Source organism: Rattus norvegicus, chromosome 8 (assembly GCF_021556685.1).
Source record: "Rattus norvegicus strain SHRSP/BbbUtx chromosome 8, alternate assembly SHRSP_T2T, whole genome shotgun sequence".
In the NCBI taxonomy this organism is placed as follows: domain Eukaryota; kingdom Metazoa; phylum Chordata; class Mammalia; order Rodentia; family Muridae; genus Rattus; species Rattus norvegicus.
Window position 1 is genome coordinate 25,512,319 of NC_141541.1, and position 17,954 is coordinate 25,530,272.

The following is a 17,954-nucleotide window of genomic DNA, read 5'->3' on the forward strand; positions in this document are numbered from 1 at the left end:
GCCCCCAAGCACTCACTGAAGGATGGGGGTGGACTCTACAGCTGAGCCACGCCCCCAAGCACTCACTGAAGGATGGGGGTGGGACTCTACAGCTGAGCCACGCCCCCAAGCACTCACTGAAGGATGGGGGTGGGACTCTACAGCTGAGCCACGCCCCCAAGCACTCACTGAAGGATGGGGGTGGGCTCTACAGCTGCCAGGCTCCCAGCCTTGAATGGGGGATTCTAGGCAGGGCTGAGCCACTCCCCTAGCCTCCTTTTGTTTTATTTTAAAACAAAGTCTTGTTAAGTTGCCCACACCAGTCTTCTACTTCAAGTTCTGTGCCTGAGCCTTCAGAGCTCTAAGATGGCGGGCCCACCATGCCCAGCTTGCATCAGTCTCTTGGACTTGTAGACTCTCAGGCACTCTGAAGCAAGCTGTGCCTCATCTCTCTGTGACACCACTGTGTCACTCTGAAATTACCAGAGAAACAAGGGGGGGAAAGTATTCATCTCTTTGTGTGTTTGCTGTGTTTTTCTCTTTTTCTTTCTTTCCTTTTTTTTTTAAGATTTATGTTTTTATTTTATGTGTATGAGCGCTCTATCAGCATGAACACCTGCAGGCCAGAAGAGGGCATCAGATCACACTGTAGATGGTTGTGAGCCACCATGTGGGTGCTGGGAATTGAACCCAGGACCTCTGGAAGAGCAGCCAGTGCTGTTAACCTCTGAGCCATCTCTCCAGTTCTTTTATATTAAATATGATTTGTTTATTTTTATTTCATGTGGATTGGTGTTTTGCCTACATGCATGTCTGTATGAGGTGGAGTTACAGACAATTGTGAGCTGCCACATGGGTGCTGGGGACTGAACCCAGGTCCTCTGGAAGGGCAGCCAGTGCTCTTAACTGTGAAGCCATCTCTCCAGCCTTCCTGTGTTTTTCTGGAGGACAGTGGGATCTCTGGGCCTCAGGGACGAGGAGTTGTGTATCCTCTCCATGGCCTCAACAGATTCTACTTTTGGCTTTCTTTATTTTGGTGCAGTGATACTTTATAGTTCGGTCTTCAAAGTAGGACTTAGCACCCAGGAGAGCATTAGATATGACTAGTAATAATTAGTACATCATTAACACTGTATGTAAAGGGGCTGTCAAGATGGCTTAGCAGGTAAAAGCTGCTGAGAATAGTGACCTGAGTTCTAACCCGGCACCCATGTGGGAAAAGGAGAGAACCCGCTCCTGCGAGCTGTCCTCTGGCCTCCAGGATCAGACACATGCTCACACTAAGATAAATAAATGAAATGGTTCATCGGGCCAAGGGCTTGCCACATGAAGCATGAAGACCGGACTTCTGGTTCCCAAAGCCCATGGAAGTGTCAGGTGGGCATGGGCCGGGTGGACTCTCAGTACTCGCATGGTGGAAACAGGATCTTCACAGAAAGCCATCTTGCTAGACTAACTGAGTCAGCATGCTCCAAGTTCACAGACAGATCATGCCGCAACACGAAGCAAAAAGCAACCCAGGAAGACAGCAAATGCCAACCTCCGGCCAGCCTTCACATGCACATGCAACCACACACATGCTGACATATACCCTCATACACATGGGGGTGGGAGTGGAGGAGCAGGAGATGCCAGGGTTCACTGGCGTTAAGGTGAATAGCTTGCTAAACACACCTCGTCCATGCAGTCTCTTAGCCCTACCCAGATGCTTCCTGCTTCCCCTCAGATTGGCCTGAGGCACAGATGTGCTAAGTGTATCAGGGGCTGCCACCCTGGGGATCAGTGTGGATTCTTGGCTCTCTGAATGTGGGAGCATAATCTGTCCCCCCACTATGGTGACCGTACCCAGTCCTGAACGTGGTAAGCTCAGGCCAGTGAGAGATCCTCTCTCAAAATCACAGTGAGGCTGGTGAGAGAAGGTCCAGAGACTGAGGTGGCTTGGTGCCAAACCTGAAGAGCTGAGTTCCATCCCCGGCTCCCAAACAGTGAAAGAGAGAATTGGCTCCTTGAAGCTGTCTTCTGACCTTCATGTGCTCTGACTTCCACGTGGGTACCAGGCCAAGAACTCTCTTCTTCACAAATAAATAAATGTGATTAAAATTTACAAACAAAAATAAAGCCAGATGGTGGCGGCGCATGCCTTTAATCCCAGCACTACAGAGGCAGAGGCAGACAGATCTCTGAGTTTGAAGCCAGCCTGGTCTACAGAGTGAGTTCCTAGACAGTTAGGGCTACCCAGAGAAAACCTGTCTTGGAAAACCAAAACCAAACAGCAACAACAACAAAACTAAGTGGGGGTGCTTCTGAGGAGCTCCCCAACTGAGGTACGTCTGTTAAATGTATGCCTGCACAGGCACACGCGCGCGCACACACACATGCTTGTATAAACTCAAGCACACACACTAACGTCCTGCACAAACCTCACTCTACCACTAGGTGTCGCCCCAACACCTCAGTTTTGGACGCAGCCCCAGGAGGCTCCTCTCGCAGTTTGTCCTGATTTCCCCCGCCCCTAGTCAAGCTGGGATGTTAACACCTTGGAAAAGTTGAGGAAGTTCAGCTTGGCTCAAAGTAGCAGCAGCACTCCTCCGCGGAATTCCAGCCCCGGTTTGACACCTATGATCTCAGGCACCTCCCTTGGCACAGGGGTTCCCACTTCCCCAATGGTTTGCTTTCTGACGTTTCCGATAACAGCAACAGAATATATTCTACGGAAAAGTCCAGAACTCTGTGAATCATACATTTTGTTTTGTTGTGACAGGGTCTCATTTTGTAACCCAGGCAGGCCCCAAAATAGTGGCAATCGTCTGTCAGTGTCTTCTGAGAGTTGGGATTCTGGGTGTGCACCACCACACCTACACTGTGTACTGCTTGGGATGGAATCCAAGGCTTTGGATGTGAGCTATACATCAGCCTGATTTGTTTTGTTTTTATAGCTGGGGGTCGGGTTGGGGGAGGGTCTATGTAGCGTAAGCTAGACTCAAACACTATGCCATGTAATCAGAGCAGTGGTTCTCAACCTTCCTAATGTTAGACCTTTTAATGCAGCTCCTCATCTGTGGCCACCACAACCACAAAATTATTTTGTTGCTACTTCATTACTGTATTTCGCCACTGTTATGGGCGTATGAATTATAATGTATATATCTGATATGCAGGATATCTGATATGTGACCCCCAGGTGTCTTAACACGCAGACTGAGAACTTCTGTTGTAGAGGTTGACCTTGAACTCCTGATCCTTACACATTCAATTGATCTCCCAAGTGCTAGAATTATAGGCATTTGGCACCATAGTCGGGTGCTGAGGATTGGGACTCAGAGCTTCATATAAATCGGGCTAGAATCTTGTCCACTGGTTACACAACTGGTTACACACCTCCAGCCCTGATCAGCTCAATCCTGAAGTTTCCTTCGCTCCCTGTCGGGCCTGGGGAGGAAGCTTCGCTCTGTGCAGCGTTTCCACTGTCTATCTGCTCCTCCCCCTCTAGGTACTCAGAGCCCCTCAGTCCTCGGACTGGCTGCTGTGACAGTGCAGCGTGCACGTGTGCAAGCAGCTCTTGTCTCGCCTCAGAACTGCCTCGAATAGATGACTTTAGATGGCCGATCACAGCAGCCTTCTGAGAGTAAGTGATTTAAGCAGAAAGAAGAGCAAGGGGTTCCGAGGGGAACAGTACCCAGGTAAACGGAAGGGAGTGGAAAGTGCAAAGACCCTGGAGCTCATGGCTAAATTGAACTAGTCATTCCTATCCTGCGGGGACCCCTAAAGCATTGGCCCTACGCCCAGACAAGACTAAGATAAAGCTAATGCGGGTGTGGGGTGCACACCTGTTGCCCCAGCACTTGAGAGGTGAAGGAGGAAAGTCAGGTGTACAAGGCCATCCTTGGCTACATGGTGAGTCCATCCTGGTCTATGAGTAAGCTTGTCTCAATAAAAACTAAAATTTTGGGGGTGGAGAGATGGCTCAGTGATTAAGAGCACTGTCTGCTCTTCCAGAGATCCTGAGTTCAAATCCCAGAAACCACATGGTGGCTCACGACCATCCGTAATTGGATCTTCTGGTTTGTCAGCAACAGGATGCTCATAAACATTTTAAACTAAAATATTTTAAAGTTAGACCTAAGGAAGGACTTTCAGGTGTTGGGAAGAGGACAACTGCTCAAGGGGAGATGGCAGGCTTAGGACTGTCAGGGTCCCTGTGGCTCTAGGCCACTTAAGAATCTTGTACTTTGGCCAGAGCTGACTCAATGGGTGGAGAATTTGTAGCACAAACATGGGAACCAGACTCCAGATCCCTGGCGCCCACATAAACGCCAAGCACAGCTGAACACACTGCAATCCCAGACTATGAAGACGGAGACAAAGGTCCCCTGGAGCTCAGGGGTAGCCAGTCAAAGTGAGAGTTCTGTGTCTGTGAGAAAGGGCCTCAAAAGCTAAAGTAGAAGGGCACATGAGACGGCTCTACAGAAAAGGGCACTAGAACTGGGCATGGTGGTGTAAACCTTTTGTCTCAGCACTCAGGAGGCAGAGGCAGGAGGATCTCTGTGTTTGAAGCCAGCCTGCTCAACAGAGCAAATTCTAGGACAGCCAGGGCCATATAGAGAAACTCTGTCTTAAAAAACAACAAAAAAAACAAAACACCAATGGCCACCAAAAAATCTTAAATTGGGGTCTGGAGAGAGATCTCAGTGGCTAAGAGCCCTGGCTGCAAATGGTGCCTCCCACAAAAAAAAAAAAAAAAAAAAAAAAAAACTAAGACATACCAAACAATTAAAATTTCAAAATCATTTTTAAAACAAGGAAAAGAACAATTGAAGGTGATACCCAGGTGGACTTCTGGCCTCCACATGTACACAAACATACATGAGCACGCACACACACACACACATACACACACACACACACACACACACACACAAATATTTACACACTCTCACACAGAACTGTGTAGTGGCCAGGACCTAGAGTGAGAGGCAAATCCTAGCAAGGTGGGAAAATGCCCCTGGCAGGTGCAATTCCTCCTCGACCACAGACCCCTGACCACTCACACTCACAAGCTCCTAGCACTTCCACCTTGCTGGGCTTTGATCTCACCCAGCCCCGAATTTATCTTTCCTCACCCTGTGGGTCCACAGCAGCCTCACAGGGCCCCCTGATCTCAGGCCCTCTGCACATGCTGACTCTTCCTCCAGCCTTAGCCACCCTTCACCCGAAAGCCATTCTCACTAACTCTTTCTTACATTGCTTCTAATTCCACTCTTTCAAGACACCTCTTGGACCACACCAGCCCAAATAGTCCCTAGGAAAATCCCTGTCTCCACCCTCATTTCCTTGAGACTTACTTTTATGAGTCACGTGTTCAATAAGGAGGCACTGAAATAAATGTTCCGAGGGGAACCGTATCCGGGTAGATAGAACAGAGCGGGAAGTGCAAAGACCCTGAGGTATATGGTTAAATCAAACTAGTCATTCCCATGCCGTAGAGCATTGGCCTCAAGCCCAGATAAGACTAAAATGAAGCTAAGTAAGTGTGGGGTACACCCCTGTTGACCCAGAAGCAGGCAGAACTCTGTGAGTTCAAGGCCAGGCTGGTCCACAGAGTTCCAGGACAGCCAGAAAACGGAGAAACCCTGTCTTGACTAAGACAACAACAATCACAAAAAGGTTTCCCCTTATTAGCTTACATGCTTGTGCTGTGTGTGCCTGTTTGTGGAGGCCGGGAGAGTGGATTAGGTCCCATGGAGCTGTGAGAGGTGGTTTTGATTGACATGGGAAGGCCTCGCCCAGTGTGGGCAAGAATACAGGCAGGTGGGCCAGGGCTGTATAAGAAAGCTGACTGTTAGCCAGTGAAGAGTGTTCCTCAGTGCTCCCTGCTTGCCTAGAGCCCCATCGGTGATGGACTTCACCTGAAGTGTAAGCCAAACCCTCCTCCTCTAGGCTGTTTTTGTCAGTTCCATATCACAGCACCGAGAGCTAACTAGAACAAACGCCAGGCCCTCCTGACCCTCTGAGCTGTTGCTCCAGATCCTCACCCCCATTTCCACTCTTTAATCTCCGTGGGGGGAGGGCTTGAACTCACAATGTGATGGAGAACGACCTTGAATTTCTGATCCCGTCCCCACACACACACACACACACACCCTGGATTACAGGTGTGGGTCACCAGGACTAGCTTCTACTTGTGATTTTTTTTTTCCCTATTTGCCCAGGATTATATATAGATTTGGCTCTTGGAGCTGATGTATACATTTTTTTTTTTTTTTTTTTTGTGGTTTCATCTGTCTGCTACACCTGAAGGTCAGCTCCAGGAGGGCTGGGCCTCGCTGCTTCATCAAATCTGGTGATTGAATGACTGAGGAAATGATTTCCCGGGAAGGGCTCTGCTGGGATTGAGGAGAGGTGTCTGGGATTAGACAGAGAATTAAGAGGGGCAGGGCCGCCTTCTCAGAACCCCGCCCTTCTCTCTTCTGTTCCTGTCCTCTTTTGCCCTCCTCCTCTCCTTCCCCTTGTGCAGGCAGACCGCGTTAACCACTGGGCATTACCTTTTAGCCGTCACGTGGTGCCCCCTAGTGGCCACCTGAAGCAGTGCAGCCAGTGACTGCTGCCCCCAAAGAATCGCGGCTCATATTTCCTCGCTTCAGCCTCTGCACACTCTGGCATGTGGCCCCTCCCTTGCTCTCCAAGTAGCACCATCCCCAATCAGGCCCGCCGTAAGTCCCCTCCCTCCATTCCTGGGGTTTCTCTGCAAACTGGCCTTGGGACTGGAAACCTAAGGGTGACTCAATTACCTCAGAAACTAAAGTCGTTTTCCCTCCTGGTTCGTTTTTTTCCCAGCCATTTTTCGGGTTTATGTTTTTCTCTTTTTGTCTCCTTCACACGTGTGCCTAGTTCCTTTTGGGCTTGCATGTTGAGTGCTCACCGTGTGCACCCGGCTACACCTTCCCTACTCAACATGTTTGTGCTGAGATGGGCGGAGTGCAGGGAACCCCGCAACCTCTCCTTGTGGAAATCCTTCACGGACCCGTCTCTGCCAGCAGGAGAGACTGGGGTGTAAACTACAGCTGGTTGCCCACTTGTCTTAATCAGAAAAGGGAAGGTGTTCAGACCCTTATTGTGAGTTTCTACCTAGAAACCCCACCTAGTCATGTCTACCCAGGCAGTGTAGACCCTGGAGTGGATTATTTTTCAAATGCTAAGTGTGTAGGTTCAGGAGAGACCTGCCTGGGTTCTATCTTGTCTTTGCTACTTCTGGGCTGTCTGGTCTTAAGCAAATGACCTAACTTCTGTGCCTCAGTATCCCTATCTCTTAAATGAGGGTAACCCTGCCACCCTACCATCCTCAGACACCCAGAGGATTAAGCACCTTGGCTCCTGCTGTGTCTGTAATACAACCTTGACTCTTAGCCCTTCTACAGTGGTTGCTATTATGTTACTGTTTTATTGATAGCAGCTTCCTAACTCCCCACATGAGATCTTGGGGGGGGGTATTCCCATCCCCAAGATGGAGGAGGAATAAGGTTTCTCAACAGTAGGAGAGAGCTTGGCCCCTCCACATTTTGCAAAGCTTTCCCAGCTTCCGCAAAGGATGGGGTGCCACAGGGAGCCACCTGCATCTGCCAGACCAGGAATGGGGCATGAACAGAGCCAATACACACAGGGCCTGGCTGACACGTTTGCACACACAGCCTGTCACCCTGAACAGCCCGTTTTAGAGTGATTTATCCAACCAAAGGCACAGACTGCCCTCACATGGCCACACACCTGACTGTCACTCGAGTTTTGGACAACCCAGGCATCTGGGCACAGCCATGAGGACAATTGTCACACCCCGTTATTGACATATAGCGGGAGCCGATGAACACACCACAGAGATTCACAGGTCCTCATGCCGGGTCACACAGCCAGTCACAGACAGATCCACAAACTCCTATCTATCATCACACTGGTCCCCGGGTCACCCTGCCCCCACTGTCACTCATACAGTCTCCCACACGTACACACACCCTCTCCCAGTCACACCCCAATTCACTCACATCTGAACACACGCACACACACACAAACTCCCCTGGGTCACACCCAGCCACAACACAAAGACACACGTTTCCCTGGCACCCAGGAGCAGCAAGCACCTGGCACACATTCCTGTCAGTCATTCACACGTGAGTCCCGCCCCCTTCCCCACTATAGGGGTTCAGGCAATAAATATGGGGAGCTTTAGAAGCTAAACACCCTAGCCCCATGATGGGCAAGTGACAGGAAACACCCCAAAGCCCCCCGAAGTTTCCCTCCCCAATCTCACAGCTAGATGGAGGGATGTAAGCTGTGGATCATCGAGGGGGGCTGGAACCCCAAAAGGAGTGTCTTCCCCCAATCTCCCCACATTAAGGTTGCATTGGGTGTCCCCAGGGTTTCCCCAAACAAGGGTGGATGTTCCAACCCCTCCTTTGCTGCGACCTTCCCCATATGCCCCTCGCCATCCTGCAGCTGTTAGAAGGGGAGGCTCGTGGACCCCAAAGCTCTTGTTCTTGGGACCCCTCTGAGGCCGCGTCCCTTCCAGGGCTCCCCAGCGCCCACACCTGCCCGCGGGGCCCCTACCTGTCCGGCGAGGCCTGGGCAGAGCAGCCACAGCAGCAGCGACAGCCGCGGGACCGTGAGCGGCCACATGACGCGCCCCCCGCCCGACAGGCGCCTGGGTAATGGGGACCCGCCGCCAGGCGCGACCCCGCCCGCCCGCCCGGGCGACCCGAGCGCCTCCTCCCCGCCTCGCCCGCGGCCGGGATTCCACCCCACCCCCGCCCCGCGCCCAGCCTTTGTCGCGGGCTCCGCCCCCAGCCCCGCCCCCAACCCGGTTCTGGGCGACAGCCCCATTGAGTGGGGCCCCTGCCAGCAGGTGGGGTGCTGACAAGGGTGAGCAAGAGGGGCCAGGGACCAGACCCGGCAGACCTGCACTCGCCATCCCCGTAAACCTAGGTGTGAAAGGTCATGAGATGGGGGAGGGGGACTGTCACGTGCTTGTCAATTTCACCCTCCTAGAATTTTCCCACGATGAGGATAGAGGAGAGGGATGAGGGGCGGGGACCAAAGGGAGGATCATCATCCTAACCTGAAAAAGGGCGAATAATCCACAGGGAAACTGAGGCACAGACTGGAAAATTAGAAATTGGGCAAGTGGGGAATATCGGAGGGAAGGTGGGTCAGAGGTGGGCGCGTGGAGTCATGGGGCGGCGCATACCTGTTACCCAGTACTAGGGAGGCAGAGGAAAGGGGATCGGAAGTTTGCGGCTGGTCTGAGCTGTAGGATAGGTATCCATCCATCCAAGACTGCAGAATAAGACACACACACACACACACACACACACACACACACACACACACACACAGAGAGAGAGAGAGAGAGAGAGAGAGAGAGAGAGAGAGAGAGAGAGAGAGCGAGCGCCCAGTCATGGTGGAACACACCTGTCATTCCAGCACTTGGGAGTTAGGAGGTAAAGGCAGCAGGATCTAGAATCCGATGTCATCTGGGTGTGGTGGCACACACCTTCAATCCCAGCACTAAGGGATCTCTGTGACTTCAAAACCGGCAAGTTCTACATAGCCAGTGCCAAGCCAGGCAAAGCTGTAAAGCAGTGGTTCTCCACCTTCCTAACGGTAAAGCACTTTAACACAGTTCATCGTGCCATGCTGACCCCCAATCATAAAATCATCCTATTGCTACATCAGAACTAATTTTTCTACTGTTGTGAATTGTGATGTAAATACATGTGTGTTCAGATGGCCTTAGGACCCAAAGCATTTGTGACCCACAGATGCGTAGTATAAAGGGAAACCATATAAAAATAAAAATAAAAATTAGTGAGTGTGAGGACCTTCTCAGCAAATATGAGGCTAACTGGGATTACGTGCGACCCTGTCTCAAAACCAAACAAAAGGCAGAGACGGCTCAGTGGGTAACAGTGCTCGCTGCTAACCCAGTGACCTGAGTTCAATCCCCAGGACCCACGTGGAAATCGTCCCCTGACCTACACACACATATGCATGTACATGGAAAAATAAAGTTTTATAAATTCATAAGAAAAAATTAAGAGATGGGAATGGAGGATGAAGATGATGCCAAGGCAAACCCGTGGAATGAGCAGGTGGTGACCCGTCCCTCAGCAAAGGGGCACCCATGTCCCCTTTCTCAGGTCACCCATTTCCCACAGGTCTCCTCCCCCAATCCCTTTTCTCTCTCCTGCTTTCATGGTGCAAATGACAGGCTGGATTCTCAAGAGAATCAAAATATTAGCAAAGCCTCGAGTCTCATTTGCATATGAATAGCATCCCTGTCCTGCCTTCTCTGGGAGACTCTGCAGTCTTTGTCTGGTTCTCAGTACTGGCCAGGAGCGTCCTCACTCACCTTCCCTTCCTGAAGCCTCGATGGCATCATCCTCCTTCCCTCCTTCCCTCCCTCCCTCCTTCCCTCCCTCCCTCCTTCCCTCCTCCCCTCCTTCTCCCCCTCCTTCCCTCCTCCCCTCCTTCTCTCCCTCCTTCCCTCCTTCCCTTCTTCCTTCCTTCCCTCCTTCCCTCCTTCCCTCCCTCCTTCCCTTACTCCCTCCTTCCCTCCTTCTTTCTTTCCTTCCCTCCCTCCTTTCTTCCTTCCTTCTCTCTCTCTCCTTTCCCTCCTTCCCTCTTCCTTACTTCCCTCCCTTCCTTCCCTCATTCCCTTCCTCCTTCCCTCTTTCCTTCCCTCCCTCCTTCCTTCCCCCTCCTTCCCTCCTCCCCTCCTTCTCCCCCTCCTTCCCTCCCTCTTTCCCTCCTCCCCTCCTTCTCTCCCTCCTTCCCTCCTTCCCTTCTTCCTTCCCTCCCTCCTTCCCTCCCTCCTTCCCTCCCTCCCTCCTTCCCTCCTCCCCTCCTTCCCTCCTTCCCTCCTTCCCTCCACCCTTTGTGGGGTACTGTAGGGTGGATGTTGAGGTAGGAAGAGGGACATAGTTGGATTACAGGGAATTTGGCCATGAAAGATAAAGGGAGGTGGAGGTTTGGGAGATGCATGTAAGTGTTGGGGAACAGAGACAAGTAAGCAGAACCTGAGAGCTCGCTGGCAGCCAGCCTAGCTGAAAACCAGAGTGTTGGAGTTAGTGGGATCTTGTCTCAGGTAACCAGACAGGCAGAGATAGAGGAAGACACCAATGTCCTGCTCTGGTGTCTGCATGCCTGACTGTGCACACGAACCCACACTTATTCACACATGCATCACACTCTATAAGGTAGAGAATGACTGAGGAACGCATACTTGAGGTGAATCTCTCTCTCTCTCTCTCTCTCTCTCTCTCTCACACACACACACACACACACACACACGCACTGCATGCAAACCCACAAAAAGATGCAGAAGGCCTTATCTAGCAGATTCTAGTGGGTGCACAGGCAAAGAGGAAGATGTAGTCCTGGTACCAATGCCTCGCAGGTTCCTGTTTGGTAAGACACCTTTTCCTGGGCAGGGGAGAGGGCTCAGTGGATGGGAGTGTTTCTCATGAAAACAGGAGGACTTGAGTTCAAATTCTAAGAACATACATGAAAACTGGGCTTGGCTTTGTGTGACTATAACCCTAGACCTTGGGGCAGAGACGGGTGGATGCTGGCAGCTTGCTGGCTAGCCAACCTAGGGGAGATGTCAACACTTGGGATCAGTGGGCCACCCTGCCTCGAGGCGGTAAGCTGGCAAGTGATAAAGGCACCTGCCGTCCTTCTCTGCCCACCTTGTGTGTACCCCACCATCACCACACACACAAAGACACCTGTTTCTTCACCCAAGTTGTCTGTCAAGAGGCATCGGTGACACATAGGTAGATACTTGGTTGCTTAGTCCCCAGAGCCTGTTACCGGAGCCCTTGCAAACTCAAGACAGAATCTGTTTTTTAGGCAGAACCTTAGCCTTAGAAGGCATCTCCATCAATCCTGTAGCCCGTTGTCCCCAGAAGGGGACGGACGGTGCTTTGAGGGCTCCTCGGGGTGGGAGGACAGTAGCTGAACTGTAAAATGGTGCCAGACGGGATCTGGGAGGGGACGCCTTTGCTCAGTCTGGATTTCTGGACCGTGACCCCTGCTGGATCTTCTTCTCAGCCGTAGGAGTAAGTACCAAAAGCAATTTGAGGGAGAGGATATTCATGGAAAATTTTACTTCAGTTCCGGGTGCGTGTGTATGTGCACCTGTTCACATGCACTCCAATGCATACGCTGGGAAAAAAAATCCCAACGATTTTTATTCTAATCAGGCAGTGACCATGTCTCAACTCATTGGTTGGAGTTCGACCTCACAGTCTGATGTGATTGGTAAGTCCATAATCAGCAGGAAGGAGAAGGGTGTGACAGAGTCCAGTCAAGAATTAGGCAACCAGGTCCCCACTCACAGGAGTTTCCCATGGAGAGGGTTTTGGATATTGGCTCTGCTTCTCACAGGCAGCTGTGTGTGGAGCCCACAGGTCTGTGTTGTCTCCCGTCACTGCCCACCTTACTCTTGACACAGGAGCTCTCACTAACCCTGGAGTCGTTGATCCAGTTAGAGGCAGGTCAGTGTGCTGCAGGGTCCTCCCGTCTGTTTCCCCAGCACTGGGGTTGTTCAAGCCTGTGCATGTGCGTGTGCGTGTGTGTGTGCATGTGTGTGTGTGTGTGTGTCCTCGTGTGTGCATCTGTGCATGTTCTAGTTTGCTGCTGTGCTAAAACGCTGACAAAACAGCGTGGGTGAAGAAAGGTTTGCTTGGCTGTGGGTCACATCCATCCCTGAATGAAGCCAAGCCAGGACTCAAGGCAGGGGACCTGGGAGGAGAGCTGCTCATTGGCTTGCTTTCCATGACATCCTCAGCCTGCTTTCTTACACAGGCCAGGACCACCTGCCTATGGATTCCACTGCTCATAGTAAGCTGGCTCCTTCCATATCAACCAACAATTTAAAAACGCCCTGGAGTAACGCCTACAGGCCGGCCGGTCAGTCTGATGAAGGCAGTCCCGTGAGTGTAATTCCTGCTTTCCCAAGTATGCTTGGTTTGTGTCAAGTGGACAAAAACTAACCAGCACAACACTAGACCCACTTTTGTTTGGTGAGACTGGGTCTTACTATGTAGCTCTGGATGGCCCCTAGAACTCTCTATATAGACCAGGCTGGCCTCAATCTCACAGAGATCCACCTGCCTGTGCCCACTCTAGGATTAAAGGCAGAATAAGAGGAAGGTGTGTGTGTGTGTGTGTGTGTGTGTGTGTGTGTGTGTGTGTGGTGTGTGTATGTGTATGTATGAGTGTGTGAGTGTGTTGTGTGTATGTGTGTGTGAGAGAGAGTGTGTGTGTGTGCGGGTGTGAGTATGTATGAGTGTGTGTGTGTGTGTGTGTGTGTGTGTGAGAGAGAGAGAGAGAGAGAGAGTGTGTGTGTGTGTGTGTGTGTGTGTGTGTGTGTGTTTTCCCATGAAAAACAGGCCAGAAAAGGGTCAGATCTGTTAGATCTGGAGTTCACAACCTGACATGGTTGCTGGGAGTGGAACTCCTGTCTTCTAAAAGAAGAGTCTGTGTTCTTAACAACCGAGCAGTCTCCTTGGCTTTGTACCTGGCTTTTTATGTGTGTGCTGAGGATCCAAACTCAGGCCCCCAAGCTTGTTTAGCAAGCACTGTACCCACTGAGCTATGTCTCCAGCCCCAGTGCAGGACAGTTAGATCACCCTCCATCATGGTGGGAAAGTATGGCAGTCAGAGAGTATGGTGGAGGCTCCTGACATCTTTCAGATGAGGAAGGAGAGAGCCCAGACCAAGCTGATACTGGTTTTAGGGCCCAGCTCCAACCATGCAGTTCTTCTAGGTAGTTCTCAGATTTACTAAAAAACACTATCAGGTAAGGACCAAGAGCTCAAACCTACCAACATATGAGGGCCATTTTATCCAGATCATAACAATTGTCCTTCCTGAACAGTGTCAGGGAAAAGGCCACTACCACAAATAACCTATGGCTTCTGTGGCACAGTTAACTTTTGGTGCTTGAGTCCTCAGTTCTTCTATTTACCTGTCTCTCTAGCCTCTTTCTCAAACAAACCTTATAAACTACATTTCCCAGGCACCCTTTGCACACTGTAAACTACATCTCCCAGGTTCCCTTGCTTATAGCCAGGTTCAGACACTAGAAGGTGAAAGGAAAATAGAGGACAGGAAGAAAGGCAAAACCAGAATATCTCTCTCCCTCCCTCTCTCCCTCTCCATCCTCCTCTCCTGTAGGTGTGTCTAGATGTGGCTATTGTCACCTCTGTGGTCTCAGTCCCTTTAGAAAGTTCCCTCTGTGGCTTAGCATCTGTCACTTGGACCTTTCATAACTAATCCTTCCCTAGTTCCCGTGTCTTTGGGAAGTTGGGGGCTTGACCCTTCCTCATGTGGAAGTCCCTATAGTGTACTGTGGTAGATCTCTTTTAATTAATATTTTACTTTTAAAAGATGTAACCCAGGTTGACCTCCAACGCAAGCTTCTGACCCTCCTGTGTAGTGGGATGACAGGCACGTGTCCTTGTACTGAGTTTAAAGGGCCCCCAGGGCCTTGTGCATGCTGGGCTAGCATCCTCTCGGCAGAGCCATGCCCAGCCCAGGGCTGTTGTTATTAATGCTGGGAGCCAGGCAGATACAGTTAATGCCAAGGCAGCAGCCACATCTGTGGTCAGTGCTGGTGTGAGGGGTATCCTGCCAAAAGGTGCCCCATGCCACCATCAGTACACTCACAAGCCTGGGCCCGCACTGTGCCTTTGCTGTCCTTGGTTGTCTCAAGGTTCTCAGAGTCAAGATTTGTTTTATTTTGCTTGAGACGCAGCCTTGATAAGTGGTCGAGGTAAGCCTGGAACTCAAGGCTGCACTTGCCTTAGCCTTCTGAGCTCTGGCCTTGAGAAGAGATGGAAAGAAAGAGAAATCTTGTTGAAGCCTGTGGGACTGGTTGTGGCAGTCGAGAGTCCCACACCGTCACTTGTCTCTCAGTCTTGCAGTCTTCTAGGAATCTTAGCACCCAAGGCGCCACCCCGTCATCTCATTTTACACACACACACACACATTGTATGTATGTATGTATGTATGTATGTATGTATGTATGTATGTGTATATATACACATGGGGGGGTGAGAGAGAGAAAGGAAAGGAGGAGGGATGTCTTAATGACCCTTTGACTAGAGCCACTGAGGGGTTTACACGGCTGACGCTAAGACAGTTCACTGAGACCTGTCTTGAGAGGTCTGTACCATCGCTTGGGTAAACCTTTCTCTCCGTGACTCACAACTCTTCTTTGAGAAGCCAACATTTAAACTTCCAGGCTTCGTCTTTTTTCCCCCTGAATGCCTTTTTCTCTTAAATCTTGTACACCAGCTTACCTTAAAATACCTTGAGGGGAACCGGAGAGATGGCTCAGAGGTTGAGGGCACAGGCTGCTCTTTCAGAGAACCCAGGTTCAATTCCCCAAAACTCATTTGGTGGTTCACAGCCATCTCTAAGTCCAGTTCCAGAGGACAAGGCGCCCTCTTCTGGCCTCCTCAGGGACCACATGTTGCACAGACATACAGACAGGCAGGCATGCAATAGGGGCAGGCAAAACAACCATGTACACAAAAAGAAACTGTATACACAATAATAAGGTAATATTAACAAATAAATAATATCAAAAAATATATTGAACTGGGCAGTGGTGGTGCACTCCTTTAATCCCAGTATTCCAGAGGCAGAGGCAGGCAGATCTCTGAGTTTGAGGGTAGCCTGGTCTACAAAATGAGTCCTAACATAGCCTGGGTGGGCTACACAGAGAAATTCCATCGTAAAGATACATACATATACGTATATATAATGTGTATACATATATATAATGTGTATATATGTATCTATTACATGATATACTTACATATAATATATATGTATTTATGTTTTTAATTTTTTGTTTATTTTAATAATGAATGTTTATATTAATAAATATATTAAAACATAATACTTATCATATTAACATAATATATAAAATGCAATATGATAATATAAATATATAATGTAATAAACTATATCAATATATAACATAGCATATATGATCTATTAATTATGTATTAACTATTAAAATTAATCATAACATTAATAATTAAAATAAAATAAAATGATAATATATCAATTATACATAAAGTATTTTATAATGTATATAAAATATAAAGTATATTTTAATATCAAATATAAGTAAAATAGAATATATAAATTATAATAACTATAATAAATGTATTACTGATATTAACATAATTAACATTTATTTAAAATAATATTTAATTTGTATATTATTTATAATGCAATTATCTTATTATAGGTTATATACTTCATAATGTGTTGTATATTATTACATAATAGATCATATATTTTATATATGTACATATATAAAAAATTGAGGCCTAGAGAGATGGCTCAGTAGCAGTTAAAAGCGCAGTCTACTCTTACAGAGGTCGTGAGTCCAGTTTCCAGCACCCGTGTGGGGCAGCTCACAATTGCCCGTAACTCCAGCTTCAAGGGTAGGAAGCCCTCTTCTGGCCTCTGGCTACCTACATACACACATAAATAAATAAAAATAAATTTCAAAAAATTCTGTATTTGGAAGCTTTGCATGGATCTCAGAGTACCCCATGTCCGCCTGCTGTCCCAGAAGACCAGAAACGGGCATGGGGTACCCCGGGACAGGGACTACAGATGGCTGTGAGCCACCAATCATCAGTACACAGTTGTGTGCTGGAGATAAAAGTCTTCAAGAGCAACCAGTGATCTCAACCATTGAGCCATCTCTCCAGCTCTCCAAAATAAATACATATAAAAAAGGAAAATGTGCACCTTAAATTCACGTGCTCACCAGGCAGAGGCAGGCGGACCTCTTGAGTTCAAGGCCAGCCTGGTCTATAAAGAGAGTTTCAGGACAGTCAGGACTGTATAGAGAAACCCTGTCTCAAAAACAAAACAAAACAAAAAAACCCAACAAAGTACAAAAGAGCCATCTTTAATAAAACCTCCAATTCTGTTTCATAAACCAAAATTCTCTTCTGTGTCAAAGCCACAAATCTCAGTGTGACCTGCACTGGAGTCCCCAGATATCCAGGGGAAGTTCTTGGGCCGCTGAGGCTGGCTGTGCACACCTGTGCTCTGCCCCTCATTGTGAACAGGACGTGTGGCTTTACGATGAGTTCCTTGACTCTCCTGTGTGGGGGAGCCAGCAAGACCATCTCCATCTGTAGCCTGCTGCCAATTGGTACTACCAAGTTCCCTGGGGTCTCACCTCACTTTATGTTGCTGTAATACAAAACCCAAGGCTGTCCTTCACCAGTCATCAGAGAGATCCACATCAAAACTGTGCTCACCAGGTCAGAATGGTAGCAATTAAAGAAAGACATGAGACTCACTGAGCACTTGCTGCCCCAGAACCCACCGGTGGGAGGAGAAAAACAGCTCTACAAGTTGTCCCTTGACCTCTGCGTGTGTGCCATGACAAATGGGAATACACACACACACACACACACACACACACACACACACATTTTTTTTTAATTTAAAAGAACGGAGGTCTAGAGGCCTGCCCGCTGCCACACAGTAACAAAAGACACCCAAAGCCTTGACAACCATGTGACCCAACCATAGTGGGAGCCACCAAGATGTTCAAGAATGTGGTAGATACATGGGAGAGAACGAGAAACTGAATGGTTGGAACAGGAAGAAGAGACATGGGACTGGAGATTTGAGGTGTGAGTAGTCTGCCCTGCTACCTAAGGCCATGGTGAAGTCCTAGCCTGTGCTGCGTGTGAGGGCTGGTGAGGGCCATGTTTGGGTCCATGGTCATACAGCAATGGGACTGTGTTGATGTCTGTGGCTCATCTTATAATCAAAGGCCATGCAGACGTCGCTGGTCTGGACTGGGACCAAGCTAATATTCAAGGGCTGTGCAGAGCTGACTACTACCCCAAGCTGTGGCACTCAGGAGATCTGGC

General features: G+C 49.2%; 1 protein-coding gene across 1 annotated transcript in view; it reads right to left on the reverse strand.

Moving 5' to 3' along the window:
- The window catches only part of Olfm2 (olfactomedin 2), a 77,191-nt gene extending 68,429 nt beyond the window's left edge, over nucleotides 1-8,762 (reverse strand). The window contains exon 1 of the mRNA XM_087561630.1: nucleotides 8,575-8,762. Within this exon, the coding sequence (XP_087417756.1) occupies nucleotides 8,575-8,643 (69 nt within the window). The 5' untranslated portion in view covers nucleotides 8,644-8,762. The remainder of the gene's footprint in view (nucleotides 1-8,574) is intronic.
- Between the last annotated feature and the right edge of the window lie 9,192 nt (nucleotides 8,763-17,954).